Source organism: Penicillium cosmopolitanum (genome assembly GCF_028827165.1).
Source record: "Penicillium cosmopolitanum strain IBT 29677 chromosome Unknown utg000009l:1.0-9042332.0:1.0-9050551.0, whole genome shotgun sequence".
Classification (NCBI taxonomy): Eukaryota; Fungi; Ascomycota; class Eurotiomycetes; order Eurotiales; family Aspergillaceae; genus Penicillium; species Penicillium cosmopolitanum.
Window position 1 is genome coordinate 2,177,302 of NW_026622679.1, and position 23,558 is coordinate 2,200,859.

General features: G+C 50.6%; 9 protein-coding genes across 9 annotated transcripts; 3 read left to right on the forward strand and 6 right to left on the reverse strand.

Annotated features, from left to right (window-relative positions):
• Positions 1-180: 180 nt before the first annotated feature.
• On the reverse strand, positions 181-3,071 carry N7509_008910 (vacuolar protein sorting-associated protein 35; the record flags this gene model as incomplete). Its single annotated transcript, XM_056633547.1, has 5 exons — positions 181-495; positions 556-1,104; positions 1,164-2,140; positions 2,196-2,833; positions 2,935-3,071. 5 exons carry the CDS (start codon positions 3,069-3,071, stop codon positions 181-183), a joined length of 2,616 nt encoding a protein of 871 aa, XP_056484167.1.
• Positions 3,072-3,457: 386 nt separating this feature from the next.
• N7509_008911 (NF-X1 finger and helicase protein) lies at positions 3,458-4,349 on the reverse strand (the record flags this gene model as incomplete). Its single annotated transcript, XM_056633548.1, has 2 exons — positions 3,458-4,264; positions 4,332-4,349. The coding sequence occupies 2 exons, from the start codon at positions 4,347-4,349 to the stop codon at positions 3,458-3,460; spliced, it is 825 nt and encodes a 274-aa protein (XP_056484168.1).
• A 954-nt stretch (positions 4,350-5,303) lies between these two features.
• N7509_008912 (uncharacterized protein) lies at positions 5,304-6,746 on the reverse strand (the record flags this gene model as incomplete). The annotated part of the gene is made up of 5 exons (XM_056633549.1): positions 5,304-5,657; positions 5,715-5,950; positions 6,009-6,198; positions 6,247-6,266; positions 6,467-6,746. The coding sequence occupies 5 exons, from the start codon at positions 6,744-6,746 to the stop codon at positions 5,304-5,306; spliced, it is 1,080 nt and encodes a 359-aa protein (XP_056484169.1).
• A 1,532-nt stretch (positions 6,747-8,278) lies between these two features.
• N7509_008913 (acetolactate synthase catalytic subunit) lies at positions 8,279-10,864 on the reverse strand (the record flags this gene model as incomplete). Its single annotated transcript, XM_056633550.1, has 8 exons — positions 8,279-8,349; positions 8,412-8,977; positions 9,082-9,248; positions 9,307-10,097; positions 10,165-10,232; positions 10,332-10,430; positions 10,487-10,732; positions 10,776-10,864. 8 exons carry the CDS (start codon positions 10,862-10,864, stop codon positions 8,279-8,281), a joined length of 2,097 nt encoding a protein of 698 aa, XP_056484170.1.
• Positions 10,865-11,772: 908 nt separating this feature from the next.
• On the forward strand, positions 11,773-13,518 carry N7509_008914 (uncharacterized protein; the record flags this gene model as incomplete). Its single annotated transcript, XM_056633551.1, has 3 exons — positions 11,773-12,425; positions 12,521-13,402; positions 13,482-13,518. 3 exons carry the CDS (start codon positions 11,773-11,775, stop codon positions 13,516-13,518), a joined length of 1,572 nt encoding a protein of 523 aa, XP_056484171.1.
• A 431-nt stretch (positions 13,519-13,949) lies between these two features.
• Positions 13,950-15,224, reverse strand: N7509_008915 (uncharacterized protein; the record flags this gene model as incomplete). Its single annotated transcript, XM_056633552.1, has 1 exon — positions 13,950-15,224. One exon carries the CDS (start codon positions 15,222-15,224, stop codon positions 13,950-13,952), a length of 1,275 nt encoding a protein of 424 aa, XP_056484172.1.
• Positions 15,225-15,723: 499 nt separating this feature from the next.
• N7509_008916 (Mcm10/DnaG-type zinc finger protein) lies at positions 15,724-18,081 on the forward strand (the record flags this gene model as incomplete). Its single annotated transcript, XM_056633553.1, has 1 exon — positions 15,724-18,081. The coding sequence occupies one exon, from the start codon at positions 15,724-15,726 to the stop codon at positions 18,079-18,081; it is 2,358 nt and encodes a 785-aa protein (XP_056484173.1).
• Positions 18,082-19,282: 1,201 nt separating this feature from the next.
• Positions 19,283-20,805, reverse strand: N7509_008917 (uncharacterized protein; the record flags this gene model as incomplete). The annotated part of the gene is made up of 3 exons (XM_056633554.1): positions 19,283-19,850; positions 19,913-19,978; positions 20,039-20,805. 3 exons carry the CDS (start codon positions 20,803-20,805, stop codon positions 19,283-19,285), a joined length of 1,401 nt encoding a protein of 466 aa, XP_056484174.1.
• Positions 20,806-21,467: 662 nt separating this feature from the next.
• N7509_008918 (uncharacterized protein) lies at positions 21,468-23,302 on the forward strand (the record flags this gene model as incomplete). The annotated part of the gene is made up of 6 exons (XM_056633555.1): positions 21,468-21,764; positions 21,818-22,271; positions 22,558-22,906; positions 22,975-23,017; positions 23,072-23,174; positions 23,232-23,302. The coding sequence occupies 6 exons, from the start codon at positions 21,468-21,470 to the stop codon at positions 23,300-23,302; spliced, it is 1,317 nt and encodes a 438-aa protein (XP_056484175.1).
• Positions 23,303-23,558: the final 256 nt, after the last annotated feature.

The window sequence follows — 23,558 nt, forward strand, 5'->3', positions numbered from 1 at the left end:
TCAAAAGAAACAATGAAAAGGTTAGCCAAGGGAATTAGGAACCAGATTAACTGAGACCAAAATAGCCCTTCATACAGATACAATGGTCTTGCACCCATGATAAGAGAGTATCATTCCGATTCAAAAAGCCCGAGTCCATCAATCAATTGAATCTAGACGAAGAATGACACGGGATCTGATTTATTGCCGTTCTGTGACAACACCTTCGTAATCTCTAGAGCGGATGTATGCCAGCGTACGCTCAAAATGACGCTTGGGACCCTCGAGATTAGGATTAGGATCATCTTCGCTGGTTTGCAGATTGGAGTGGATAAGCTCAATGAGACCATTGAGATACTTTGTGGTGACATTCTCATTTTGTTGATCAAAGTAGTAGACGTAGCGGTTGAGAATCTCGACGAATAGCTCGACGGAGACAGCGTTGTCCATGCAGGCATCGGCAACACGAAGAGCTCGTTGGAGGCACTCCAAAACACGCTTTCCGTCGCGATAGAGCTGTTGTAGTGTAAGTATCACAATCGAAGATGAGCCAGTGGTGAAGGGCCGATCACTTACGTCCTTAGGTTCCTCTTCCTCGCGCTGGGGATTCTCCACCACCCACCAAAGGTGGCTTGCAAGATAGACTGCCCGACATTGGTCAGGCTTCTTGAGCAGCTTGCTTCCGTGTAGAGCGGTCTTGGTGATTAGAGTGTCGTAATTCTCTTTGCAGAAACCACGAGTACCTTGCAAAGCACCGGCCACAACACAGACAGCCTGGAATTGAGCACGAGAGTCGCTGATGGAGTCCTCATAAATGGTGAAGGCTTGAGCGAAGAACTCGTAGCTGACCTCCTCAAAGCCTGTTTGGTCGGCAACTTCACCACACATCACAAACAACCGGAGAGCCAGGTCTGCACAGCCTGGGTTCACCCGCTGGTAGAGGTTGTTAACGCATTGGTGCATGAATCGATAGAGAACGGAGGACTGCGATTGCCAGTTATCGTCGTAGTGTTCACGAGACTTTAATTTGCGAGCAAGACGGATAGAGGCTGTGACAATGGCAGGTGTAGTGTATCGAATGCGCTCATTGCCATCGCCATATGCTTTACGCGTGGCTTGAAGCAGCTGCCCAGGACATGTTAGATGTATAATAAATGCAGTGATGATAGTTCTCAATATCTTACCTTGAGTTGGGTATCATTCTCCGGTGCTTGGATCAAGTGTACCAATCTTGCAAGCCAGCCTTGCTCCTCGATTGTTTCATCCGTTTCTCCTCCACGCCGTTGGGCCTGTGCTCCGGGATATCCTGCAGATTGCTGCATGCCCTCTTTAATCAATACTCTTGAGACTTGCAACACACGATCGAGATTTTCGGTAGTTGTGATAAAGATTTTGTTCTTCAGGAGACTCCGAATGATCTCGCCAGCGATAGATCTCCGGGTGGGATACGACTGTGATGTCAAAAGCGGCAGATAGTGTGGCAGAGCCAAGGCCGTAAAGATAGAGACATATGCACGGAGTGGGGCGTTAAGGAGGTGAAGTATGTGCTGTTGTGTCGGTGCTGAGTGCAGATCGGCGTGATCGGTGTACTCGGCTGTCTTTTGAGTAGCGAAGTCAAGGACCTGGTCGACATACTCTAGCTGTCCTGGGTAGATGTTGAGCGCCAAGTTGACAAGAGACACAAGGAGGGCCATGGTATCTTGGATGGGCAATGCCCGCGTCTTGATCAGGTTAACGACCTGTTCATAGAAGATATCGTACAATTTCACTTCTGCAGGAACTTCGGGCTTCTCCTCTGTCTCGTTCTTGCTTTCATCTTCTTCCTTTGCTGGCTCTGGTGTCTCTTCTGACTTATTCGTTGCCTCGGTGCCATTCTCTGTGGAGGGTTCCGTGGCAGCAGTCTTTCCTGATTCGGTCTTCTTCGTCTCCTTCTCGATTTCCAGTTTATGTAACAATCGAGTAACAGCTTCCTCTTCATTTTCCTTCCTCGTATCTGGCTCGGCATTGGCATCGGAATCCTTTGTTGCATACGTCGACAGACGGTCCATCAATCCAATGACAATTTTCTTAAGATCGACGTGCGGGTTGAGCCGGGCGATGGCGGACAAGAGCTGATCAAGAGTGTGAAGATGGAATTCATCTGGGAACACTTTGGTGATAACTATTGAACCAGTCAGTGGCTGAGTACTGGGCTGGACTCCAATTCGAGGCCTTACCTTCCAAAAGATATTCCTGTGCCAGAACGTCGCGGCATTGCACCACCTGTTCTAGAAGTGCCTGTAGTATGCCTGTCTTGTATGTTTCGAGATCCACCAACTGGCTGAGACGGACAACATTGCTGCCCACAAGCAACTCCAGCTCGCGTCTCTCTTGTATCCGGCGCTCGCGTTCTCTCGAAGGTCCTTGGTGCTGCAGCCGGACCCAGAGCTTATTCATTTCCACAAAATTGGTCAAGACGAAATTGATCGAGTCCTGCAGATTACCCTCTGGGCCATCGCTGGTGCCCGAGGGGAGGTAGTCTCTCGCCTGTCCGGACAAGTAATATCGCAGGAAGAGGCCACGGATCGGGTGCTGCACACCCCGGCTCATCTCCATCATATCTTTCATAATCTCCTTGACCGGCGCATCCTGGACTGACATATAGACCGTCCCCACAGTGATCATCAAGTATAGGCGTGGAACGATGTTTCCAGCATATTGCACAAGTTCGTATAGATCCGCGAGGTGGTTGACCGGGTGGTTCTCCTTAAGGTAGACGGAGAGGTGTCGCAACGCATCGAAGACCGCCATGTACAACTCATAGTACTGTTTTGGGCCAAGGCTGGGGGTTCGCAATTCGGAAACAAGGGTTGATCTGTGGTCTTGCGCCCCGGGGACGCATCAATTAGTACGCGGGGGGTCATCATCGCGCAGACACCGGAGATGGCTGCCTTGGGGGGGTAGAGAACAGCTTACCCGCACTTGAGCGCATCCATGAGCTTGCCAGGAGTTTCTAAGCATTTGCGCATCAGGCCTGACTGTTGCCTCACGACTCCCAGGGCCTCCTCGAGGAGGCGGGTTTGGTCCTCGGCGACCGGCGGTGGGCTGGACATCGTGGAGAGCGGATGAGGGGGAGCTGTGGAAACAGAGCAGGCGATAACACCTGGGGGTTCAAAGCAATTGTTCAAGCCGAGAGAGACTTCAGCACGGGCGCTCAGAATGGCAATTCATAAAAGAGAAGGAAGGGTGGGGAGAGCGAAGGAGTTGAGGAGTTAGGAGTGGGAGTGGAGGAAGAAGAGGATGAAGTGTCGAAGTTCGGAGTGTCGGGGTTACTAACTAAACTCACAAAGCTGAGGTCTCCCCACAACGTCACTGCCTCACCTCTTCCTACGAGTACACCACCACTACACCACACCGGACCCTCCGTTGCAGATTGAACATGTCAAACCACCTTGAAAGAATGTTCTGTATCGTGCGTCTTTAATAATGCATTGAGATCCTACATGAATGAATTCTGGCTAGGAGTTTGTATTTTCGTGAATTTGGTATAGCAAGCGGAACAGACTCTAAGCACGTTGGGGAATTCAAACATGGAGAACCGTCTTGTATTCACACCAAGAAGACCAAGGAGTGCCCGCATATTGGACTCCTCCAAGTCAACGAGCGTAAAAGTGGCATGTGCGTCAGCTTTATCGTTCCACAATTCTTGAAGGCCGAAAATTTCTTCCATCGCTCGAGCGTTGTTCCTCCAGGGTGGACTCTGGCTAGCAACGGTGCAAAACAGTACAAAGCGCTTGTCGCATATCAAGCAAAACAGGGTACCGAACTGGAGACGCTTGGAAGTCTGCCACCAGATCTTCCGATCAGCGATCGACATGGCACTCAGTTTTCCCGGCTGTGGAAATGCTATCTCAATCTGTAAACCCAAAAACTCATCCCACTTGACCCTAGCAATCCTTGCGTTATTGTAGTGATTGTGACGCAACTGTGGAGTGCCGGAATGGTATGATTGCGAACTTTCAATGAGTTGATGGACTGCATGCCTCAGCTGGCCAACACCGTCCTCTCGCAGAAGTCGTAAGTTTCTGTCCAGTACGCCTTCAATGCCGGCCAGGTGCCACTGTGTTGGGTCATTGAGGGGCAGATACTCTGCACGTAGACTTGATATCTCCTCCGAGCTGGGAAGGATCTGGATTCGGCAAACGTCAGCATGGTCGTTGTCGTGACGACCTCCAGGGCCATCCCAATTGGAGATTAAAGTGGCCTGCTTGGGAGCTGGAGTTGCGGAGGATCGCCTTTCTTTTCTCTGGAGTTGCTTTCAGCAGATGCTATCTAAGTTAGGAATGCGAGCAGCAAAAAATTGAGTCATGTACCGACCTGGAAGATGACATTTTGAGATCGAAGAAAGAATACGAAAGTTGTAGAGGGCCAACTAATCCAAAGAATGGGAAGAGGGACGGCAGGAACAGAGACAGAGACAGAGACAAACACCCCTGGAGAGGGAGCCCTTCCGTCCATTCACTGAGACCGTAGGTTTTGACCCTTTTTTTCTTAACCCCCCCCCCCGGCTCAAATCTATTTTTGAATCGTGAGACTCATGGAGAGCAAAAGCACCTGGGCATATATACTAGTGAAGTTAAAGTAAGAGTGTATATAGAGCAAAGTAGCAACCAGTATAAGGCAAAACCAATATATTTATAAGCTTGAAGCAAAGCAACTTGAACCTTAGAATGCTTCCTACAAAGCAAAAGCTTAGAGATTAGCAAGATAAAGAGAGCGTGTTTGTAAAGAATTCTTGGAGAGCAACGAATACAGCCAAAGACTAAGATCTTAACACAGCATATGCTGGTTTAGCTTTTTGTTGAGATTTCTCAACTTCTTAGACCTGGAAGTTAGCTACTATGTCCATTTTCTGACTAGAATACTACAGTTCCTAGTGGTAATTCTGGTAGGTTGAAACTCCGCTTCAAGCCCTTTGAAGCGCACGAAAATTCTCTATGGCTCAAGCACACCGGCCTCTGATAATACGGAATAGTTTTTCTATCTGAATAAAAAATCCTAGCAAATACCGAGGAGCTATTCTTGAAAATAGATGAGCCTCAAAGTTACCAATCTCCGAATTACATAAGACCAGTCCAAGGTTCATGACCACTGTGTGATAACATATAACCTTTGGAATACAATGGATCGTATTTGAATAAGCCCGGGCCATAAACTTGAAAGCCCCGAGCTTTGACGGAGAGAGAAATATCAACTGAGGGTACTCTTCAGAGCTTGACTTTCAAGAAAATAAAAGACGCTCTGTGCATACTTCTATCTGGCTAGGCCTAGACTAGTCCCTCCTTTTAAGTCGAAGCCAGTATTTTCATGGTCTTAGTTAACGAAGGCTCAGAAAACAAAGATGTTGATAGAGCATGTCGGGATGGGATCAGCTTAGCTTCGGCAATGCGCTCAAGAGCAATGATGTAACCCATTCCGACTGGATACTCTTCTCTGAAACCGATGTCTCTAATCTTATCCAAGCACATTTCACGATCTCGATCAAGCATGACGAACCCAGACTTCATGAAAATCCACGATGAGGGTGGAATATCACGGCGTTCCAGTCTGTATGTCTTGTACATCCGTCGGTAGTCAGGTTGGTGATCATTCCACCACTTCTCAAGGTCTTCCCAACCTTTTTCTCTGGGGCCGGTCCCCTTCAATCCAAAGTAATCGGCCAAAATAGGCTATTTCACGGACCAAGGACCAGGTACGTCGGTGTCGGCGATATTAAAAGCTTCTCTATTAGCCTTCTCGGGGGTTTCAACCGAAAGATAGATCTCAGATTTGGAAATCAAGTCCTGAGACGCGTCTGTGAAGGTATGAGTGAAGTTGTTTCTGGTTCCGGGGAAGGCGATGTTTGCGCCCGGTCCGTTGACGAATCGGTAGAGCGAGAGATATAGTGCCAAGGGCTCAACAAATGTCATACCAGTCACGTTAGGTACAAATCCTGAATATAAATCAGCGAGAAACCTTGGTGACCGATAGAAAGGGAGTATCTTATTTACCAATGATCTGGTCCGGGCAAACTTCGCACCAATTCCACGACTTCCCCATAGAAGCCTCCTTGATCAAGTCCACTTGTTCGTAGTAAAATATCTCATCCCCGTAGGGAGATGGAATGCGAGGATTGTCTTCTCTCAAGGGAGGATTGATTTCAATTTTGTCCTGGTGCTGGAATACTGCCACGCCGTAGTTCTTGAAAGGTCAGTCTCTTTTATGGTATATAGAGCTAAGAAAGCTTACATTGGTGCCAGTCTGTAGAACTAGAAACTCTAGCTGGCTGCAAAGTGTATCGGTCGAATGGACGGCATTGTAGGTCATATTTTTTGTTGATGCTTTTGATGTCCATGACATTTTCGCTGTATGCAGTGGCGTTTGAATATGCTATTGTTTTCAAAAATGGTTAATAAATACGACACATGGAAGATAAACGGTTAGATAAAACCCAAAGAGCCACGCATACCACAGTAATACACATGTGTGACCTGATTCAGGTTGGGAACTCGTTCCTGCATCTGCCTCTTAACAGTATCCAGGTCGGTACGGAGATCTACCCCGGAGTATAGTTCGAGATGCGGGTCTTGTGGTAAGCCGCTCTCGACAATTGTACGTGGGCGATGTGTCAAACCGATCACCCGGCCAAAGATTGTAGGTGTAGGATAGGAGAGCAAGTTTTTAGCTAGAGCCCATCCAGAAATGCCACTGGCGCCAAAAACCAGCGCAATTTTCGTAGTCTTTGCCATTTAGATACGTTTGGTTGCGATCTCGTGGTCAAACTTCAAGTGAAAATTGAAATCAGCCTCAGATAGGCATTGCTTTCTTATTTTAAGCCTAGGGTTCTTTAGGTAAGCCTACTAAGGCCAATAACTAAAAATTTGTGCACCGTACCTCGTTATTTTGAGCCCCGTGCGGCGTGGATCTTTCGAAATAACAGCTTGCAACTTAACCTGATCGCGAGTGAGTGAGGGCCAAGGATGAACCACTTGTGATCGGTCAATCTGTGTTTCGATGGAGTAGTACTAAGGATTGCAAGGCTTTCGTGGCCCACCTTCGGAGCCGCCGTCGTACATGTCTATGAAGTAGCTGATTGGCCCTCGGAATTATGGGTGGGCTGAATGGGAAGAATACATAGTACGAGGTACGTGCCTCTAAAAACCATAATTTTGCATATGGGTTCCTCGAACTCAATAGGAACGCAAGTGCTTGACGCTCTTATACGAGAACTTGGAGCATTGAGTAATTCGAATTGGACAAGAGATTTGGAAAGAGAGTTGGAAGGGGTCCCAAATATGACCCCTCACAAAGCTCGTTGATATCATCGGCTAGCAACCTCGCTTGTAGAAAATGGAATAGTATGTGAGTTCCTGCCTAGTGGCTACCTATATGGGTAGTTGATCGCCCCCATCTCTCCATAGAGTCGTTATAGCACAAACAGACCCGAGCGGATCACCAATCGACCACTTGACATTTAGCCTACAGGGTATTTGCTTCCAGTCATAGTTAAAAGTGACCTCAAAAGCTCTGCTGTTTGAAAACCAAACCGGGAACTTGTGTAGCTTTCAATAGTCTTTGGACGAGCAATATAGAAACTGGGCACGTTCCAAGCCCCACCATAGGCTTGGCATCTGTACGCAACTGTATGGAGTAATTACTACTACTCCGTAGGGGATTTATGGAACTTGGAGGCCAAGCTGCTAGGCAGTGCTTTCAATGTCATTGATTTCGAGTTTCGCGACTGCAAGCTATTGCATTGCAGACATTCGCTACGAACCCCACGGGGAAGAATGGATTCCAATGTAGACAGCAAGGCAGTAGAAGATTTCCTCAAGTTTGAACTTATAATTCGAGTAAATGAACATTATATACACACACACGGAGAACGGCGGCATAGGATGAAATAAAACTCCGAAATCGCGATACAACAACCACAATGCATGTCTGATAGAATCCCCCAACGAGGCAGCCCGGGGAAGGAGAGAATCAGGGAAACAACGAAAACAGAACCGAGCATCTCGTCTATCAGACACCGCAGAATTTTTGCCATGCCATTTTCAACCAGGGCGATGGTGTGGTGTTTTTCTTCTTAATTTTTTTTTAAAAAAAGAAATTGATTTCTTCCTTGTGTTAAGGAAATTCCGGGTTCGATCAGTCCCAATTGCTTTTGGTGAACCGGCCAAGAAAACGCCATGGATATCAGTGGGAAAAAATAAATGACGGCCAATATGGACAGGCATCCAGGGCGGTGCGGTTAGGATGCCAGTTTGCCTAGCGTGCTTTAATCGCGATAGTTGACGGCGAAGTCGACGTTACGCTTGCGCATAACTTCCTTGCGGTCCTTCTCCTTGGCTGTGAGGATAGTTAGTAATTGAGTTTCGAAGTGGAATTTTGGAATCACGAGTTTGTCTTACCTTCGTCGTAGACCAGGAACTCGTGCAGACCATGGCCGGCAGGGACCATGGGCAAGACGGGAACCTTGCGATCGGTGATGACCTCCAGGAGGGCAGGGCCATCTTGCTCGATGAGCCATTTCAGCTTGGACTCAAGGTCGGAGGTCTTGGAGACGCGCTCAGCAGCGACGCGCATAGAGCGGGCCAGAGGAACGAAGTCGGGGTTCTGCTGGTGAGTGTGGGAGTAGCGGTCCTCGTAAAACAGGTTCTGCCATTGTGTGACCATACCCTGCTCCTCGTTGTTAAGCAGGAGAACCTTGACACCGATACCGAACTGAGCAGCAGTGGAGAGCTCAGTCAGGGTCATGTTGAAAGAAGCGTCACCATCGATATCGATGACCAGGCAGTCGGGGCGAGCGACCTTGGCACCGATAGCGGAGGGCAGACCGTAACCCATCGTACCAAGACCACCGGAGGTGATCATGGTACGGGGCTGGCGCCAGCGGAAGTGCTGAGCGGCCCACATTTGGTGCTGACCAACACCGGTGGTGATGATGGTCTTTTCCTTCATGTCGGCGGTCAGGTTGCTGAGGGTCTCAATTACGGCCTGAGGCTTGATGGGGCCTTCGGCGGACTGGCGTTCGTACAGAGACAGGGGAAACGAGCCTTCCAGTCGTTAATCTGTTCGAACCACTCAGTGCGCTCCGGAACGGCGTTGACCTGAGGCAAAAGAAGGCGGAGGTTATCGGCGCAGTCACCCTCAACAGCCTCGGTGGCCTGGACGACCTTGTTGATGTTCTTGGGCATGATCTCGAAGTGGACGATACCACCACGGCCCTCAGAGGCAGCTAGCTTAGCCTGGGGGGGCGAACTTGGGGATGCTACCAGTGACACGATCGTCAAAACGGGCACCAACGGCGATGATCAGATCGGCCTCCTGCATGGCCATGTTAGCGTAGGCAGAGCCGTGCATACCGAGCATGTGCAGAGACTTGGGGTCCAGCTCGTCGAATCCACCAAGACCCTGGAGGGTAGTAGTGACGGGAATCTGGACCTTGTCCGCAAGCTCCTTCAGGATCTGAGGGCCATCGGGGCGGGCAAGAAGACCCTGACCAACGTAGAGGACGGGCTTCTTAGCTACGTTGACCAGGCGGGCGACGCGAGCAATGGTAGAGTCAAGAGACTTCTTGCTCAGCTCACGGGCAGCCATGGTGGCAGCACTGGGGAGAGAAGGAATGGTGCTTTGCATGGGAATCGGGTTGCGGAGAATGCTGGCGGTAACATCCTTGGGAAGGTCAACCAGGACGGGACCGGGACGGCCGCTAGTAGCGATCTCAAAAGCCTCCTGGATACGGCGGGGAAGCTCTGCAACGGACTTGACCATGACATTCCACTTGGTACAGGCGCGAGAGATACCAATGACATCAGCCTCCTGGAAGGCATCGGTTCCAATAGCGCTGGTGACGACCTGACCACAGAAGACAACCATGGGGGTACCATCAGACATGGCATCCTGCATGGGGGTAATGGTGTTGGTAGCACCGGGACCAGAAGTGACGAGAACAACACCGGGCTTGCCAGAAGCACGGGCATAGCCCTGGGCCATGTGACCGGCGCCCTGCTCGTGCTTGGGGAGGATGAAGTCGAAGTGTTTTGAGTTATAGATGGCATCGAAGACGGGAAGAATGGCACCACCAGGGTAGCCGACTGTGATAGCAAGGTCAGTCAATTAGATCAATTGGTAGGCAAAAGTAGGGAATATATGATGACTTACAGACGTGCTTAACGTCAAGGCGAAGCATCATTTCGTGGAAGATTTCACCACCACTCATCCCAACCATACTGTGTTACGTTAGCCTCCCGGGTCCATTGAAGTGGTCCGCAATTGCTTTGGTGCTGTGGCATATCGAGACCAGGATGGGTGAATCGAAAGACACCTACGAGTCATCGAGCTCAGGGAGCTGGCGGGTTTGCAGCGGAGAGACCTCATTGCGGTGAGGTTCTTGGTTGAAGGCCGGGCTGGGAGCAGGTCGGGAGCCCCTAAGTCAATGGTGTCAGTAAAGCTAGGGTGATTAACCACCAAACCTCCGACTTACGAGGTCGCGGTCGCCGTGCTTTGGGTCCGTTTCTGAATAGAAGAGCGGTGGGGCGACGCAGCCGAGGCCACGAACGAGGTCGAGAAAGGCCGACGGGCAGAGATCAGCTGCCTCTGGAGGTGAATGGAGCGCCAGGCGCTATTTGAAGGTCTGAGAGGCATCATCATGACCAACGACAGCCCAGGGAGTGAGTAGAGAGGTACCGCGAGGGTAGAGAAATGATAATTGCCCTTGCCGTGAATCTTCCTGGGGACGAAAATCGCCTTAAACCAAAACCGACCGCTCTGACTCAAATTTCGGTCTTTCTGATTGGTCCGTGTTGCCTCCGCCCTCCGACCTCGGCGAGTCACGTGTGTCAGTTATCGTGGCACGTGACATGGTCCGATGCTGTGCAGATAGAGTACAGTCATACGAGTACATACTAACTATGAGTAGCAGGTTAGCAGGTTAGCAGGTAAGCAACCGTTTGGGAAGGAGATTCCGTAGCCAGCAGCGTGGTGATCGAGATTATAATAGAACACGAGTATGAGTAGTACTCGTCACTCGTATTAAGCATCCAACACCAGTGGATATCCTGGTCCAAGGTTAACCGGGTCATCCATTGCCCGCCTCTGCCGATCGTGTTTAGCCGACATGACGGGTATTCTGTCCATAATTTCTTTTCCCGAGTGCGATGTGGATTGTCATCCCGATTTCTACGGAAAGCCGGGCGGGCGAGCCATTCGGCCCGATGCTACAGAGCGTGCAACTGTAACCTGCAACCTGCATTTCAAGATGCGAGTATATCAGATCTCGTTAGGTCTACCTTAAGGTTGCCAGTCCTGATAGTAGATAGCTTCTAGCAGTACGAGTAACCTTGAAAGTATTGGGTCAAACTTGAAATATATCAGCTTCCTTGAGATGGAGTAAATTGTGTACATATAGTACACTAAGTATAGCATGACATAGCATCACCAATTTGAACGCCACTGACATCTCCTGGAAACTTGAACAATGGACAATGGACCAAGGGCCTCTGCGTCCCCGCAAGGTCGACTGGAAAGAGACACCGGGGATGAAACCTTCCCCCACCAAAAGGTATTTTTCCGGGGACTTTCCTCGCGGGGCTTGGCTGCCATCATTCTTCCGTTTTGGGTGATAAACCCCCGCCATTTTTTCTGGAGTACTCTGTAGTCTCGTACTAGTACCACCACCACCACCTTTGCTTTCCCTCTCTTTCAACTTCTTTCTTTCTTTTCTTTTCTTTTCTTTCTTCCCCCCCCCAAAAGCAAAATATTTACCTCGCCATGTCTTCCCCAGAACTGGTCCCGCAAACCGAGTCCATCGCCGAGGTTTATGCCACTGACGATGCCTCCGTCAATTCGGTTGCGCCGGAGCACCAGCAGCGCTGGTCTGCTCTCATTCAGCAATTCAACAAGCAATATAACCACCGTCCCGATTTTGTCGCTCGCAGCCCCGGTCGTGTGAACATCATCGGCGAGCACATTGATTACTCTCTCTACGATGTCCTACCTACCGCCGTCAGTGTTGACGTGATTATGGCCGTCAAGGTCACCCCCGCTGCCGCCTCCGGCACCACCATCAAGATTGCCAATGTGAACCCGGAAAAATTCCCCACGCGGGAATTCTCCGTGCCCCACGACTCCGATATCGAGATCGACCCCAAGAAGCATGAATGGATTAACTACTTCAAGGCCGGCCTGCTTGGCTCCTTGAAGTTCCTGCGCAAAGAAAAGCCCGATGGCACACTCGTCCCCGCCAGCATGGAGATTCTGGTCGACGGAAACGTTCCCCCCGGTGGTGGTATTTCCAGCAGTGCCGCTTTCGTCTGTGCCTCTGCGCTGGCCGTCATGAAGGCCAATAATCACAATGTCTCCAAGCAGGATCTATTGGATCTGGCTGTTGTTTCGGAGCGCGCAGTCGGTGTGTACTCTGGCGGGTTAGTATATCGAGTCTCTATTTCGATTCCACCCTTTCAAAGAAAAGAAATTGGACAACCGACAAGAAAAATGCTGACCAAATGAATTTCTACAGCATGGACCAAGCTGCCTCCATCTTTTCCAAGCGCGGATACCTCCTCTACACCCAGTTCTACCCCGCCTTCAAGGCCGAGCATGTTCCCATTCCCACCGCCGACGACGAAATCACCTTCCTCATGGCCCAGAGCTTCGTCACCTCTAACAAGGCCGATACTGCCCCCCGCCACTACAACCTGCGTGTCGCAGAGTGCACCCTTGCCGCCGTGATCCTGGCCAAGAACTTCGGCCTCACCCTCCCCAAGGACAACAGCTCGCTTGGCTACAGTTTGCGCAACTTCCAAAACCAACTAATGACCAAGGAAGGCCGCCTGGGCGACCCTCTCGAGTACCAGATTGACTCCGTTATCCAGGCCACCCAGGACCTCTTCACCAAGGAGGAGGGCTACACACGCGAGGAGATGGCCCAGCTCCTCGGCACCACAGTCCCGGAGCTGGAGTCCAAGTTCCTCTCCGCATTCCCTGTCCAAGCTGATCGTTTCAAGCTGCGCCAGCGTGCGCTGCACTGCTTCAAGGAAGCGCGCCGGGTATTGGATTTCAAGGCTTGTCTTGCCAATGCATCCAAGCTCGATGAGAAGCGCATTAAGTATCTGGGTCAGCTTCTGAATGAGTCGCAGGCGTCTTGCTTCGCTTCATACGAATGCAGTGCTCCCGAGGTGGATGATATCTGTGCTATCGCGCGCCGTGCGGGCACATGGGGTAGTCGTTTGACTGGTGCTGGCTGGGGTGGTTGCACCGTACACATGTTGCCCCAGGGCAAGGTTGAGGCAGTGACGACTGCCCTGCGTAACGAGTACTACCTGAAGAAGTTCCCCGATATCAGCCTCGAGAAGCTGGAGCAGGCTATGGTTATCAGCAAGCCTTCCAATGGCTCGTTTGTGTATGTTTCCCCCGCCCTCTCCGCCCCTGGAGGTGGCTCATTATTTTGAGTTCTAAGACTAATGCTGGATTCATTTTAGGATTGCCGGCGCTGCTATTGAAGGGGTTGCTCTCTGAATTGCATAAGATATTTCCAGCCTACTTTCGTTGGTCTGCAGATTATAGAAAATCTAAACTCTTTCAAGCCCAGATCCTTCCTTGGTGTCCTGTTGCACGCTTCGTGAATTATTTGACAGTAAATCTGCAGGTTTTGACAATTGTATTCGGGTTATGCAGGCTCCGATATCGCATAAGTCACTGTGCCTGCGCATACCTTGCGGCGGACATCGAAGTGCCAAGAAGGGAGCACCGTTCTGCCGTTGACCCTACAAGGGGTTACTGCAAGGTACGCTTGGAAAGCTTCGGCGTTTTGAGACGTTGCGGCGGTCGAGACTTCAAAACTGTGAAGTACCGCAGTTTGGTAACGCGCTGCGTTTTCAGAGACGCGGCGCTTGTTTGCTGCATAAGGGAGCGCTGTTGGGGATGGATTGCTGATCACATTATGAGAATCAGGTCTTCTTTCTAGCGGCAGCCTTCCCGAAAAAATCGCTCATCTTCTTCATGCCGGTCGTGTTGACCTTCTTGAGATCTCGAATGCCACGAGATTCCATAGCCTTGGCCTTTTTGTCTTCATCATCCTTCTTGCGTTTCTTCTCCGCGCGAGACTCCACCTCCTCATCGTCCAGACCACGCTTGCGACTGAAATCGGTCAGCGTACGCGACGCAAGGGCTTCAGCGCGGAGCGCAGCGATTTCTTTGATGCGATCTGTCAGGGGCTTCAAATCCAGAGGGCTCTCCGGCGATGCAAGCATCTCATCGATTCGAGAGCAAAGGGAGGCCGGCAGATATGAATCTTTCATGAACGTCAAAGCAGTGGAGACTCGTTGCAAGTGAGCGATCTTGTCTGAGGTAGAGTTGTCCGTGGGTGGCTGAGGAGCTGGTGTCGATTCGCCTGCTGGCGTTGACACGGACGGCGTCGCAGACGTAGCCGCTGTTGACGGAGAGTCCTGTCCCTCCTCTGACTTGGAGCTTGCATCTCCATTGGAAGGTACCTGACCAGTGAGGGCATCCTCTCGCTTGACCGACATGAGTGGCGGGGCCAATGGCTGGCGAACGAAACGCTCTTCCAAACTGGCAGGTAGCCCTTGAGTTGCCAATCGATCCGCCTTTGCGACCAGTTCATTGAGTAGCTTTGCTTCGCTGAAGCGCAGCATCTTCTCATCCCCAGCTTCCACGGTGTCACAAATCGCTTCCGCTCGTTTTACAAGGGTGTTGCGGAAGGTGTCATCATAGAGAACATTGCGGAGATGCTGTGGTAGGTCGTCGTTTGAATCGATGATATCATCCAGTGGTTGGAATAGCGATTGGCCTGACTTAGCGGTGGCATTGAAGAGGGCAATTAAGAAGAAAATAGAGTCAATTGGGGTTGCCACCAAGAGTTCGGCCTTCTTTGCAATTGAAGTTGTTTGAGTGTCGGTCTCTTCGTCTGGTGACGCGGTGGTCGTTTGACGCATGCGAGGAGTGAACAAAATGCTGCGAGGCGATGTAGTAGGCGAGGCGACCACAGTAAACTCGTAGATACCGCGCTCCGGACAGAAAAAGTAACGGGTGAGTTCGCCCGACTGGGGGTTGGGAAGGGAGAGCAAGCGCGCATTAGCACTGGTTGAGGATGGCAGGATGAAAGTCTTGCTAGGCTTTTCAGCAGTGGTCAATTGCTTCTTCTGTTCGACCTCAGGCTTTTCTTCAGTAGCCTTTGCAGGCGCAGATGCTCTTGTGCGAGGCATTTTGAGGGAGGGGGGAGGATAATACTGTGGAGAGGGAGAGAGGTCGGCGTAAAGTACTCATCTGCCCGTCGGGGCGCACCTTCTGGGAGACGCGCCTCGACGCGCGCGGATCGGATCATGTGATTCCTCACATTCGCAAAGCCGCCCTTATTGCCAATCCTAGTTGATTTCGGAATCGAGCCTTTCGGGATTTTCCACACCCCTACGGACTACCAGAGCTGATTATTTACGACTGGCTTTCGCAACCTATATCTTCAATTCGTGCGCGTGGCCGTTGAAACGGCAAGAGCAGCGGGGAATGACGCTCCGTGGTGATCGCTTCCTATAAAGATACCCGAGTCTCGACATAAAAGTGAGTCTTTTTCGACAACTGGAGGGGGAGAATGGTCTTCTAACTAGTCTCTCCTTCTCTTCTTCAGTGGTTGACAGCGCGTGGCCCCCCAAGTCACCCCGCGACGCCCTCCTCAGCTCGCCCGGGGGCCGAAGGAAGTACCAGGACATGCAACACCGCCGAGAACTTCAACCATCTCCCTTGAAACGCTCCAACACCACTCCTAATTTCCGATCAAAAGCTAGTCAAGTCTTGGATGAAGGCGAAGACGAAGTTGAAGATGACGGAGAGGAAGAAGACGAAGAGACCCTTCAATTGCGACTGGCCGAAATCCAGGCTCGTCTCAAGCTAAAGCAACTGCAGAAGAGCCGAGGCCGATCCGACAGTGCGACTTCTTACATCGAAGAGGGCGAGAGTAGGCGCACTCGGCCAGCCTCTGCACTTGCTTCATCTTCACGGCCCCTCTCCCATTTTTCCGAGCTGAGAAGCCCACAAAATAAACAGCAGAAAGCACGCACCGATGAAGTTCAGGTTCCGGTGTCGCCTCAAAAGCGAGAAGCTCCCGCGCCAGAGCCTTGGTCTCCGCGAAGGTACCAGATGGGCATTGACAAAGGCTGGAAGGCAAACGATGTGTCGCTTAAGCGACCCCCGCGGCCAACGAGCCAACTCGGAACGAGAAGTGGCGCAATATCCCGTCCTGCCGATGTTTACTCGCCCAGGCCACAAACATCGCCCGGGGGTGGAGGGATAAACAGAATAAAAAGTTTCAGTGAGCGCATGGCGGAAGGTCGAGCCTCGGAGAAGTCTCGCCTAGAGCGAGCAGAGAGAGCGGAGAGAGTCCAGGCAAACCGAAGCTCAGCATTCCAGCTGAATGAAGCTGAGGTTGAAGCATTCAAGATCGCGGCTGCAAATGAAATGCCACCACCTGCACAATCTACTCATCGGCAACCGGAAGTGCAACAGTTTAGCCGCGAGGAAATCATGCAGTCTCTTGCGAAACCCGGAGGCATAAAACGAAGCCAAACAACTCCTAATCTGAAAGATCCCACCGGGTCGAACAAAAAGCCATCTAACGTGCGTCATCATTTTACACAATCAGGAAGGACATCGCCATACAAAGATCTCAGTCAAGATGAACAAGCTGCTGGAGAAGCTACCAACCAACCAGACTCTTCTAAATTCGAATCTTACTCCGGCATGCACCTGACAAACCGCATTCTACCTCATTCTTTCTTGAGCCGCAACTTGAGTGACAAAAAGGTTCTTCGTATACCCGATCTACTAAAGATGGTCAAGGCACCATCCTTCGAGCTTCCCGAGGAGATTGATACGGACTTTGTCGTGTTTGGGATACTTGCATCAAAGTCTGATCCGAGGCAGATCAAGACACCGGCAAACAGCACCAAGAAGGAGGTGGATCCCTACGACGAGGGACACAATAATACCGATAAATATCTGGTCTTGACTCTGACCGATCTGAAATGGACTATCGATCTCTTTCTCTTTGAAACCGCCTATACTCGCTACTACAAAATGTCGGAGGGGACTCTCGTTGCGATTCTTAACCCTACGATCATGCCCCCTCCAAAGCATAAGTTGGATACAAACCGGTTTAGTTTGTCTTTGAATTCTTCAGACGATAAAGTTTTGGAGATTGGTTATGCTCGGGACATTGGCTACTGCAAGGCCGTACGGAAGGATGGCAAGAATTGCCAATCCTGGCTGGATGCGCGGAAAACTGAATTTTGTGAATTTCACGTTGACATTCAAGTGCGGCGCACTCAGGGCAAGCGCATGGGAGTCAACTCCAACACGGGTTATGGCCCCGGTGGTCGATCGGGCTCACGGATCGTAGACGCGGTGGATAATTGCAGTGGCTCCAACCCTACGAGCTATCGAAGATCTTCGATGGGTCGAGATCCTGACTCCAAGAAAGACTTGAAAACCCCCGGCGCCCAATATGATGGAGAATCCCAGTCACTTTATTACGTGGCGCCAGCTGCCAATCGCGGTAGTCGTACATCATACCATCATGGCGCTGCGAACGGATCGGCAGCGGCCCTGATTGACGCTCATGACGACCCATTCCTTGCTTCGGGCATGATAGGGCGCGGCCAGGAGAGCAAGGAACAACGAATGCGGCGACGCTTGGCCACTCAGAAGCGTGAACTTGACATCACACGCAGGCTTGTCACAAATCGTGCTGGCCCTGGTGCAGATTATCTTCGAACCCGAACTGGTAACGAGGCTTCTCAAGAAGGCGAGACGCCAAGCACACCAAAGTCTCAACCCGCAGATCATGGTTTCAACCTTTCTACCCTGGGAATGGCAAAGAATGTTCGGTTGAGCCCGCAGAAGCGTGCTCATGGCAAACCACATGGAAGCGGCGTCAAGAAAACTCGGTTCATCACGTCAAAGGGAATTAGAGAGGCTGGGCGAGAAAGCTTAGGAGCTGGAGCTGAGGCAGCCCAAGGAGGAAGACGGGTTTTGTCAGATGATGACGATGATGAACTGGATATTATTTGATACCAGAGAAAGCTGTGAAATACGGGAAGCCTGTATTCTATCCACTATGTCCTACCCTAACGCGTCACGAAATAAAAGAGGCTCTTTCGTCCCATGCCATAGGTATTGTAAATAAAGGGCGGACCCGTAGAACAATGCTGTTTAAAGTCCAGTTACCTCTTCTCGTAGTTCGCGATAGTTCGCCCCCCTCGTTTCCCATTCCATAATTCGCAACTTTGGTTGATATCGATGGATCCGTTCATCTGACCAACCCCTCTGATGCAATATGCTTCTGATTAGAACAGTCATTCATGCATATAGTTCTCTCGGGCGATATAAATGGACCGCTTGAACCGCTTGGGCTATGAGCGGCCATCGGAGCCGGGCCAGCCAAATAACCCGACTTTGGGCAAATACGGGATTCCAAAATCGGTCGAAAATTATGGTTTCAGGAACCATATTTCAAAATCAAGGAGCGACATGGGTAGTATCGATTTGATGACGAGTGGTCGAGCGATGTAGACCATGTCAAAATAACCTGAAAATGAGCCACACTAGGCTCTAGATGCATTTACGCGCAGAGGAGATGATACGAAGAAAGCGAAAGGAACAAGTAGTACTACTACTCTTGCAGTATTGTGTAAGACCATCATGAGAGGGTTCATTTAAATTCGGAATAGTAGTTACCTCAACAAGTCTGTTACATATGGAACCATTTCCTTCAACAAGGACAATAAGACCAATAGAAACAGAGCAACGATAGAGTAACCACCGAGAGAGTGACAAAAAAACGAACCACTATGAGCCCAAACGCCTCACACCCTGTCATCCCAGAAAGTCCCAGAAGCACATGATACCTGGTATCCCATTTTCCCACGCTACAACGCACGCGCCGGAGGAACAAAAAAAATAAAGAAGCGCACATGAATCATTATGGATAGGAGCAAATCGAATCGCAAAGGAGGACGGAAGAAAAAGGAGTAAAAAAGCCAAACCAAAAAAAAAAACATGAGTATCTGCAGCAAATCGCTGTGCTGTAATAATGGTTGCAATCCATGCTCCAGAGTGAGAAAAGTAAAATGCAGTCACTCGGGGTGGTAAAGGAAGAATGCAGTGAATGGAAGGATAAGAAGACACCGCTCAGTCAATGCATCATCATATGTTGGATATGCTGGCTTTCTGAAACAGAAGATCATATGAACTTAATCAACGACAAAGACATTCAAGCGGACTGAGACTCGGCGGCCGCGCGAGTGCTTCGAGTCTTCTTAGGAGCAGGAGCATCCGGGCTGCCAGAGCGCAGGTCACGCTTCGTAGGAGAGGTACCTTGAGACACGGTCTCATCGGGCGTGGGCTTCTGGCGCAGCCAATGATCGAATGGGCTAGCACGCTTGCGCTTGTTATCAGAGATCAGGGCTGTGGCCGTTGGCGTCACATCAAGCTCGCCACCGTAGCGAGCAGCTGAACGAAGGTTGCGGGTACCGCCGGGAGCTCGAGGAAACTCTGGAGACTGGGGAGTGTAGGGAGACTTGGACCCCTTGTGTAGGACCTCAACCTCAGCATGGCACTCATCGTCCGTGGCTTCTTCCTCGATCGGAATTTGGGGAGCTGCCTGGGGCTTTGGTGCAGCCTCAGCAAAGAGGCGACGAGGTCGGATAGAAGAGCGTGTTAGAGACTTCACTCCGCTAAGATCGGCGTCTTGCAGCAGATCAGGACGGGCGGCGAACAATCCCAAGTCGTCGCCCTCGTCACACGATTCTCCAAACTTGTTGAAGACCTTTTTGCCTCGACTGGGAGAGAGGTTGTGTTAGTGACTGTATTTTCCAAATGATTCCATGGAAGGTTAGCTTACAAGATCATTGTCATACCACCAGCACGGGCGATCGCATCATCCTCGGCAAAGTCATTATCATCACAGCTGTGAAGTCTGTTAGCATTGAGTGCAAATGACAATGGGGATAATTTGCGGCAAACTTACTCTGTGAGATCATCGCGACCATGCTGATCATGTTCATCGTAAGGCTTATACCACACATTTCCATCGTTTGGCTTGTCCTGTTTGCGAGCACGCTTGCCAGCCTTGGGTGCTTCGACAGAACCAGAGGACACGGTTTCTTCGATCTTCGCATTAAATGGAGTTTCCATATCGGTAACTGGCTTAGGGATCTTGTCACGGGAATCTGTGTAGATTTGGATTGTCTTCGACGCTGGAGCTTCAAAGCTCTCCAGCGACAAGGGAGTGGACTTCTTGGGGCGTGCCGATGATTGCGTTGGAAACAATGTTCGAGAGGCAGATGAAATATCGGAAGAAGAAAGTTTCCGTTTGGAGGGAGTTTTTGCAGGGGTGGGTAAAGCTTGATTCACCGTTGGGCGAGATTGGGGGTTGGGCGAGTGAGAGGTGCGGGAGGAGAGGTCATAATCGTCAAAAGCAATAGACGGGACCGAGGCACCCGTACGTTTTCGAGTATATGATTTGGAACTTTTGCCTGGCGCAGAAAACATCTCATCCCCACCAACTTCTAAGGTCTGACACTTTCGCGCAGCTTGCTTCGACCGGGCCTTATTAGGAGAGTTAGGGCACACAGGTTCTGGAGTCTTATCGGCAACTCTTGATGTCCGCTGGTTGGCAATTCTGGCTGAATATCTGGTCGGATATGGCTCATATTGATCATAACCAGAGCCATGACGAGGCGCGGCTGGAGTACGCAGAGATGACGGCGAGGGCGGAGGAGGAGTTGCAGCCATGTTGAACAAATGAATTTGACGGACGAACAAAGACGTTTTTTCGCGCCAAATACACACCTTTTACAGTGGTTTTTTGACAAGGGGTCGAACCAAGAGTGACACGGAAATCGGGGTTTGCGCTGGGATGAACTGAAACAAGGGTGGGATGATGTTCGAGGAATCTTTCGGGATTGATGATGAGTTGGACGATAATTCAAGAACGAAGGAATTCGAGTATTTGACACAAGCGACACAAAATATCAATGCGAAGACACGGGTTAGAGAGTTGCAGAAGGGATTTGTGAAAAGAAGGGATGAAGTCCATTCAAGGGCGCGGCATGTTTTGGCGCCCAGAACGAGGTGGCTGGTCACGAGGCGGTGAAGAAGCTACCGCCTCATTTCATTCGCCCGCCCCGCGATTCTACTTGGAGTACCACTACATGTACGGAGCACTCTCCTCGTACTCTATTTTGGATTCACCGCAGAATTTCCGTGGGTCCTACCAACAAGCTTCCTTCCCATTCGTCTGTTGGTTTCAGGGGAACCCTTTGGGACCAAGGTTGGGCCGACATTGCTGTCCCTGTCTGTTTGTTGATTTTGCTTGCCAATCCTCGACTTCGCCAACCAGAACCTTCTCACATACCTCGCGCCCCTCCCCCCCACCACAAATTTGGCATTTTATTATGGCAGTCCGATCTACCGCGGAGGAAATGGAGAGGCTCCAGCTCTCCGATGAAGATACCGAGGACCTCTGGGATTCTCCCTCCAAAAGGCAAACACGCCAGACCTTCAAACAACGATCCTCTGAAGAGCACATTGCTCCCGAACCGCGGCCAATCCAGGATAACAGCGACAATGCGTTTGATCGCGAAGAGGCCCGTGAAGTCACTCTTCACCACGAGCTCCAAAGTGTGCGAAACATCAACGAGGTTCTTGAAGGGTTACTTGGGAGTATTGATCGGGCCAAAGGAAATATGGAGGTATGTCCAACCTTTCCGATTGATCATAGAAAGATCTATCTAACCTTTTCAAGACTGTGTCAAAAACAGTCACATCCGCCTCAACTCTCCTCAACACTTGGACCCGGATCCTGTCACAGACCGAACACAACCAACGGCTCATTTTGAACCCCAATTGGCAGGGTGCAACACAAGACCTCGCCGATATAGAGAATGAGGCTATTGAAAAACAGCAAGCGGCAGAACGACGGGAGCGGGCACTCCAGGAACAACGTGAGGCAGCAGCACGCCGGGCAGAGGAGGAAGAACGAAGACGCGTCTTGAACCCCAAAGCTGGTCGGGGAGCTAGTCGGGGAACTGTGCGAAGTACCGGCCTCGGCAGAACCCCGAGCGTGAGCACTTCTCGAACGGGAGCCACGCGTGGCACATCAACAGCGACTGCAGGGACTCGCCGGCCCGTCAGTGGGATTGCTAGAGGGAGTGGGATCGCCCGTGGTAGGGGGGAAGCCATGATAAAAAAAACAATTTGTTGTTTTTAATGTACCATACCTTACGCCATTTCATGAACATGAAACTCAATAAACATGATACCCACACCCGAGCATCGAAGTCAGTTAAGTCTGGAATCTGTACGAGTACTTAGTAATTAGTAGTACGTAACTAACTAGTTGGTGGTAAGGTAGTCCCACGGGGTCCCATGGCCTAAGACATTGATTGGGCCCCCGGGGTGGAGTCCTAGGACGCGAAACACGCGCCGATAGCGATAAGGAGCTATTATCCCCCGGCTGCGAGTGGTGACCTCGAGTTTCCCCAGCTTCACTTCTGCCCTACCTTCACACGATGAATTTCGCTCCTTATCAGGACGAATCACCAGAGCTTGAAAGGGCCCTGTCCCCACCAAACCTAGAGGGCCGCGTCAAGTCCCCTAACCTCCGCTCACCCCGGGCATCTGCCGACTTACCTTCGCCGGGTCATTTCGCAGGAGGTGGACATGGCAACACTGGCTTTGGACGGGATATTGAGGGCGGCCATGTGAGCCTAGGTGCATTTGAGACCAGCCTGCCGATTCGCATGGATGTGGAAGCTATGCTGGCATATCTGCTTCTGCCTCCAGCCGGAGGAGTCTTTCTGCTCTTGGCCGAGCACAAGAGTGATTACGTTCGGTAAGGAATCTCAATTTCGCATGAATGAAAAGAAAGAACTCCGATGGTGGATCTAACATTGATCACAGATTCCATGCGTGGCAATCTAGTATGCTCTTCAGTGCTATTTTCGTGAGTCTCGTCGACGTTCTTCCATTCCATGGACTGTATCTAACATACCACCAGGTCATCCATCTCATCTTCGCCTGGTCTTCCTTTCTCTCCTGGACCCTCTTCATAATTGATATCCTACTTATTGGGTTCCTCAGCATGCGCGCTTACCGTGATGGTTAGTCCAGCCCCCTGTGTCCGTATCTGGTATAACTTACACTAACACTGCCTCAAGTCGACACATTAGATCACTTCGAGGTTCCTTTCATCGGCCGTATGGCTAACTCCTTCGTGGACAACGAATGATCCGATTCCGAGGCGACCGTCAATACGTTTAAACAGCTCAACGGGCTTTACGTATACTTGAAATTTCTGGCCGGAAGGCGCGTGTTTTTCCTCCATATACCCCTGTCTGTCAGTGCTTTCAACTTTTCAGAGTATGGCATTTTCAGCCTACGTCTTTCTTTTGTGGATATATACTTTAATGTATCAGTTCCTAGGCGACAGGCGGGGCCTTCGCAACGGCTCTCCTTTTATGACATATGTACAAGCATTCCACATC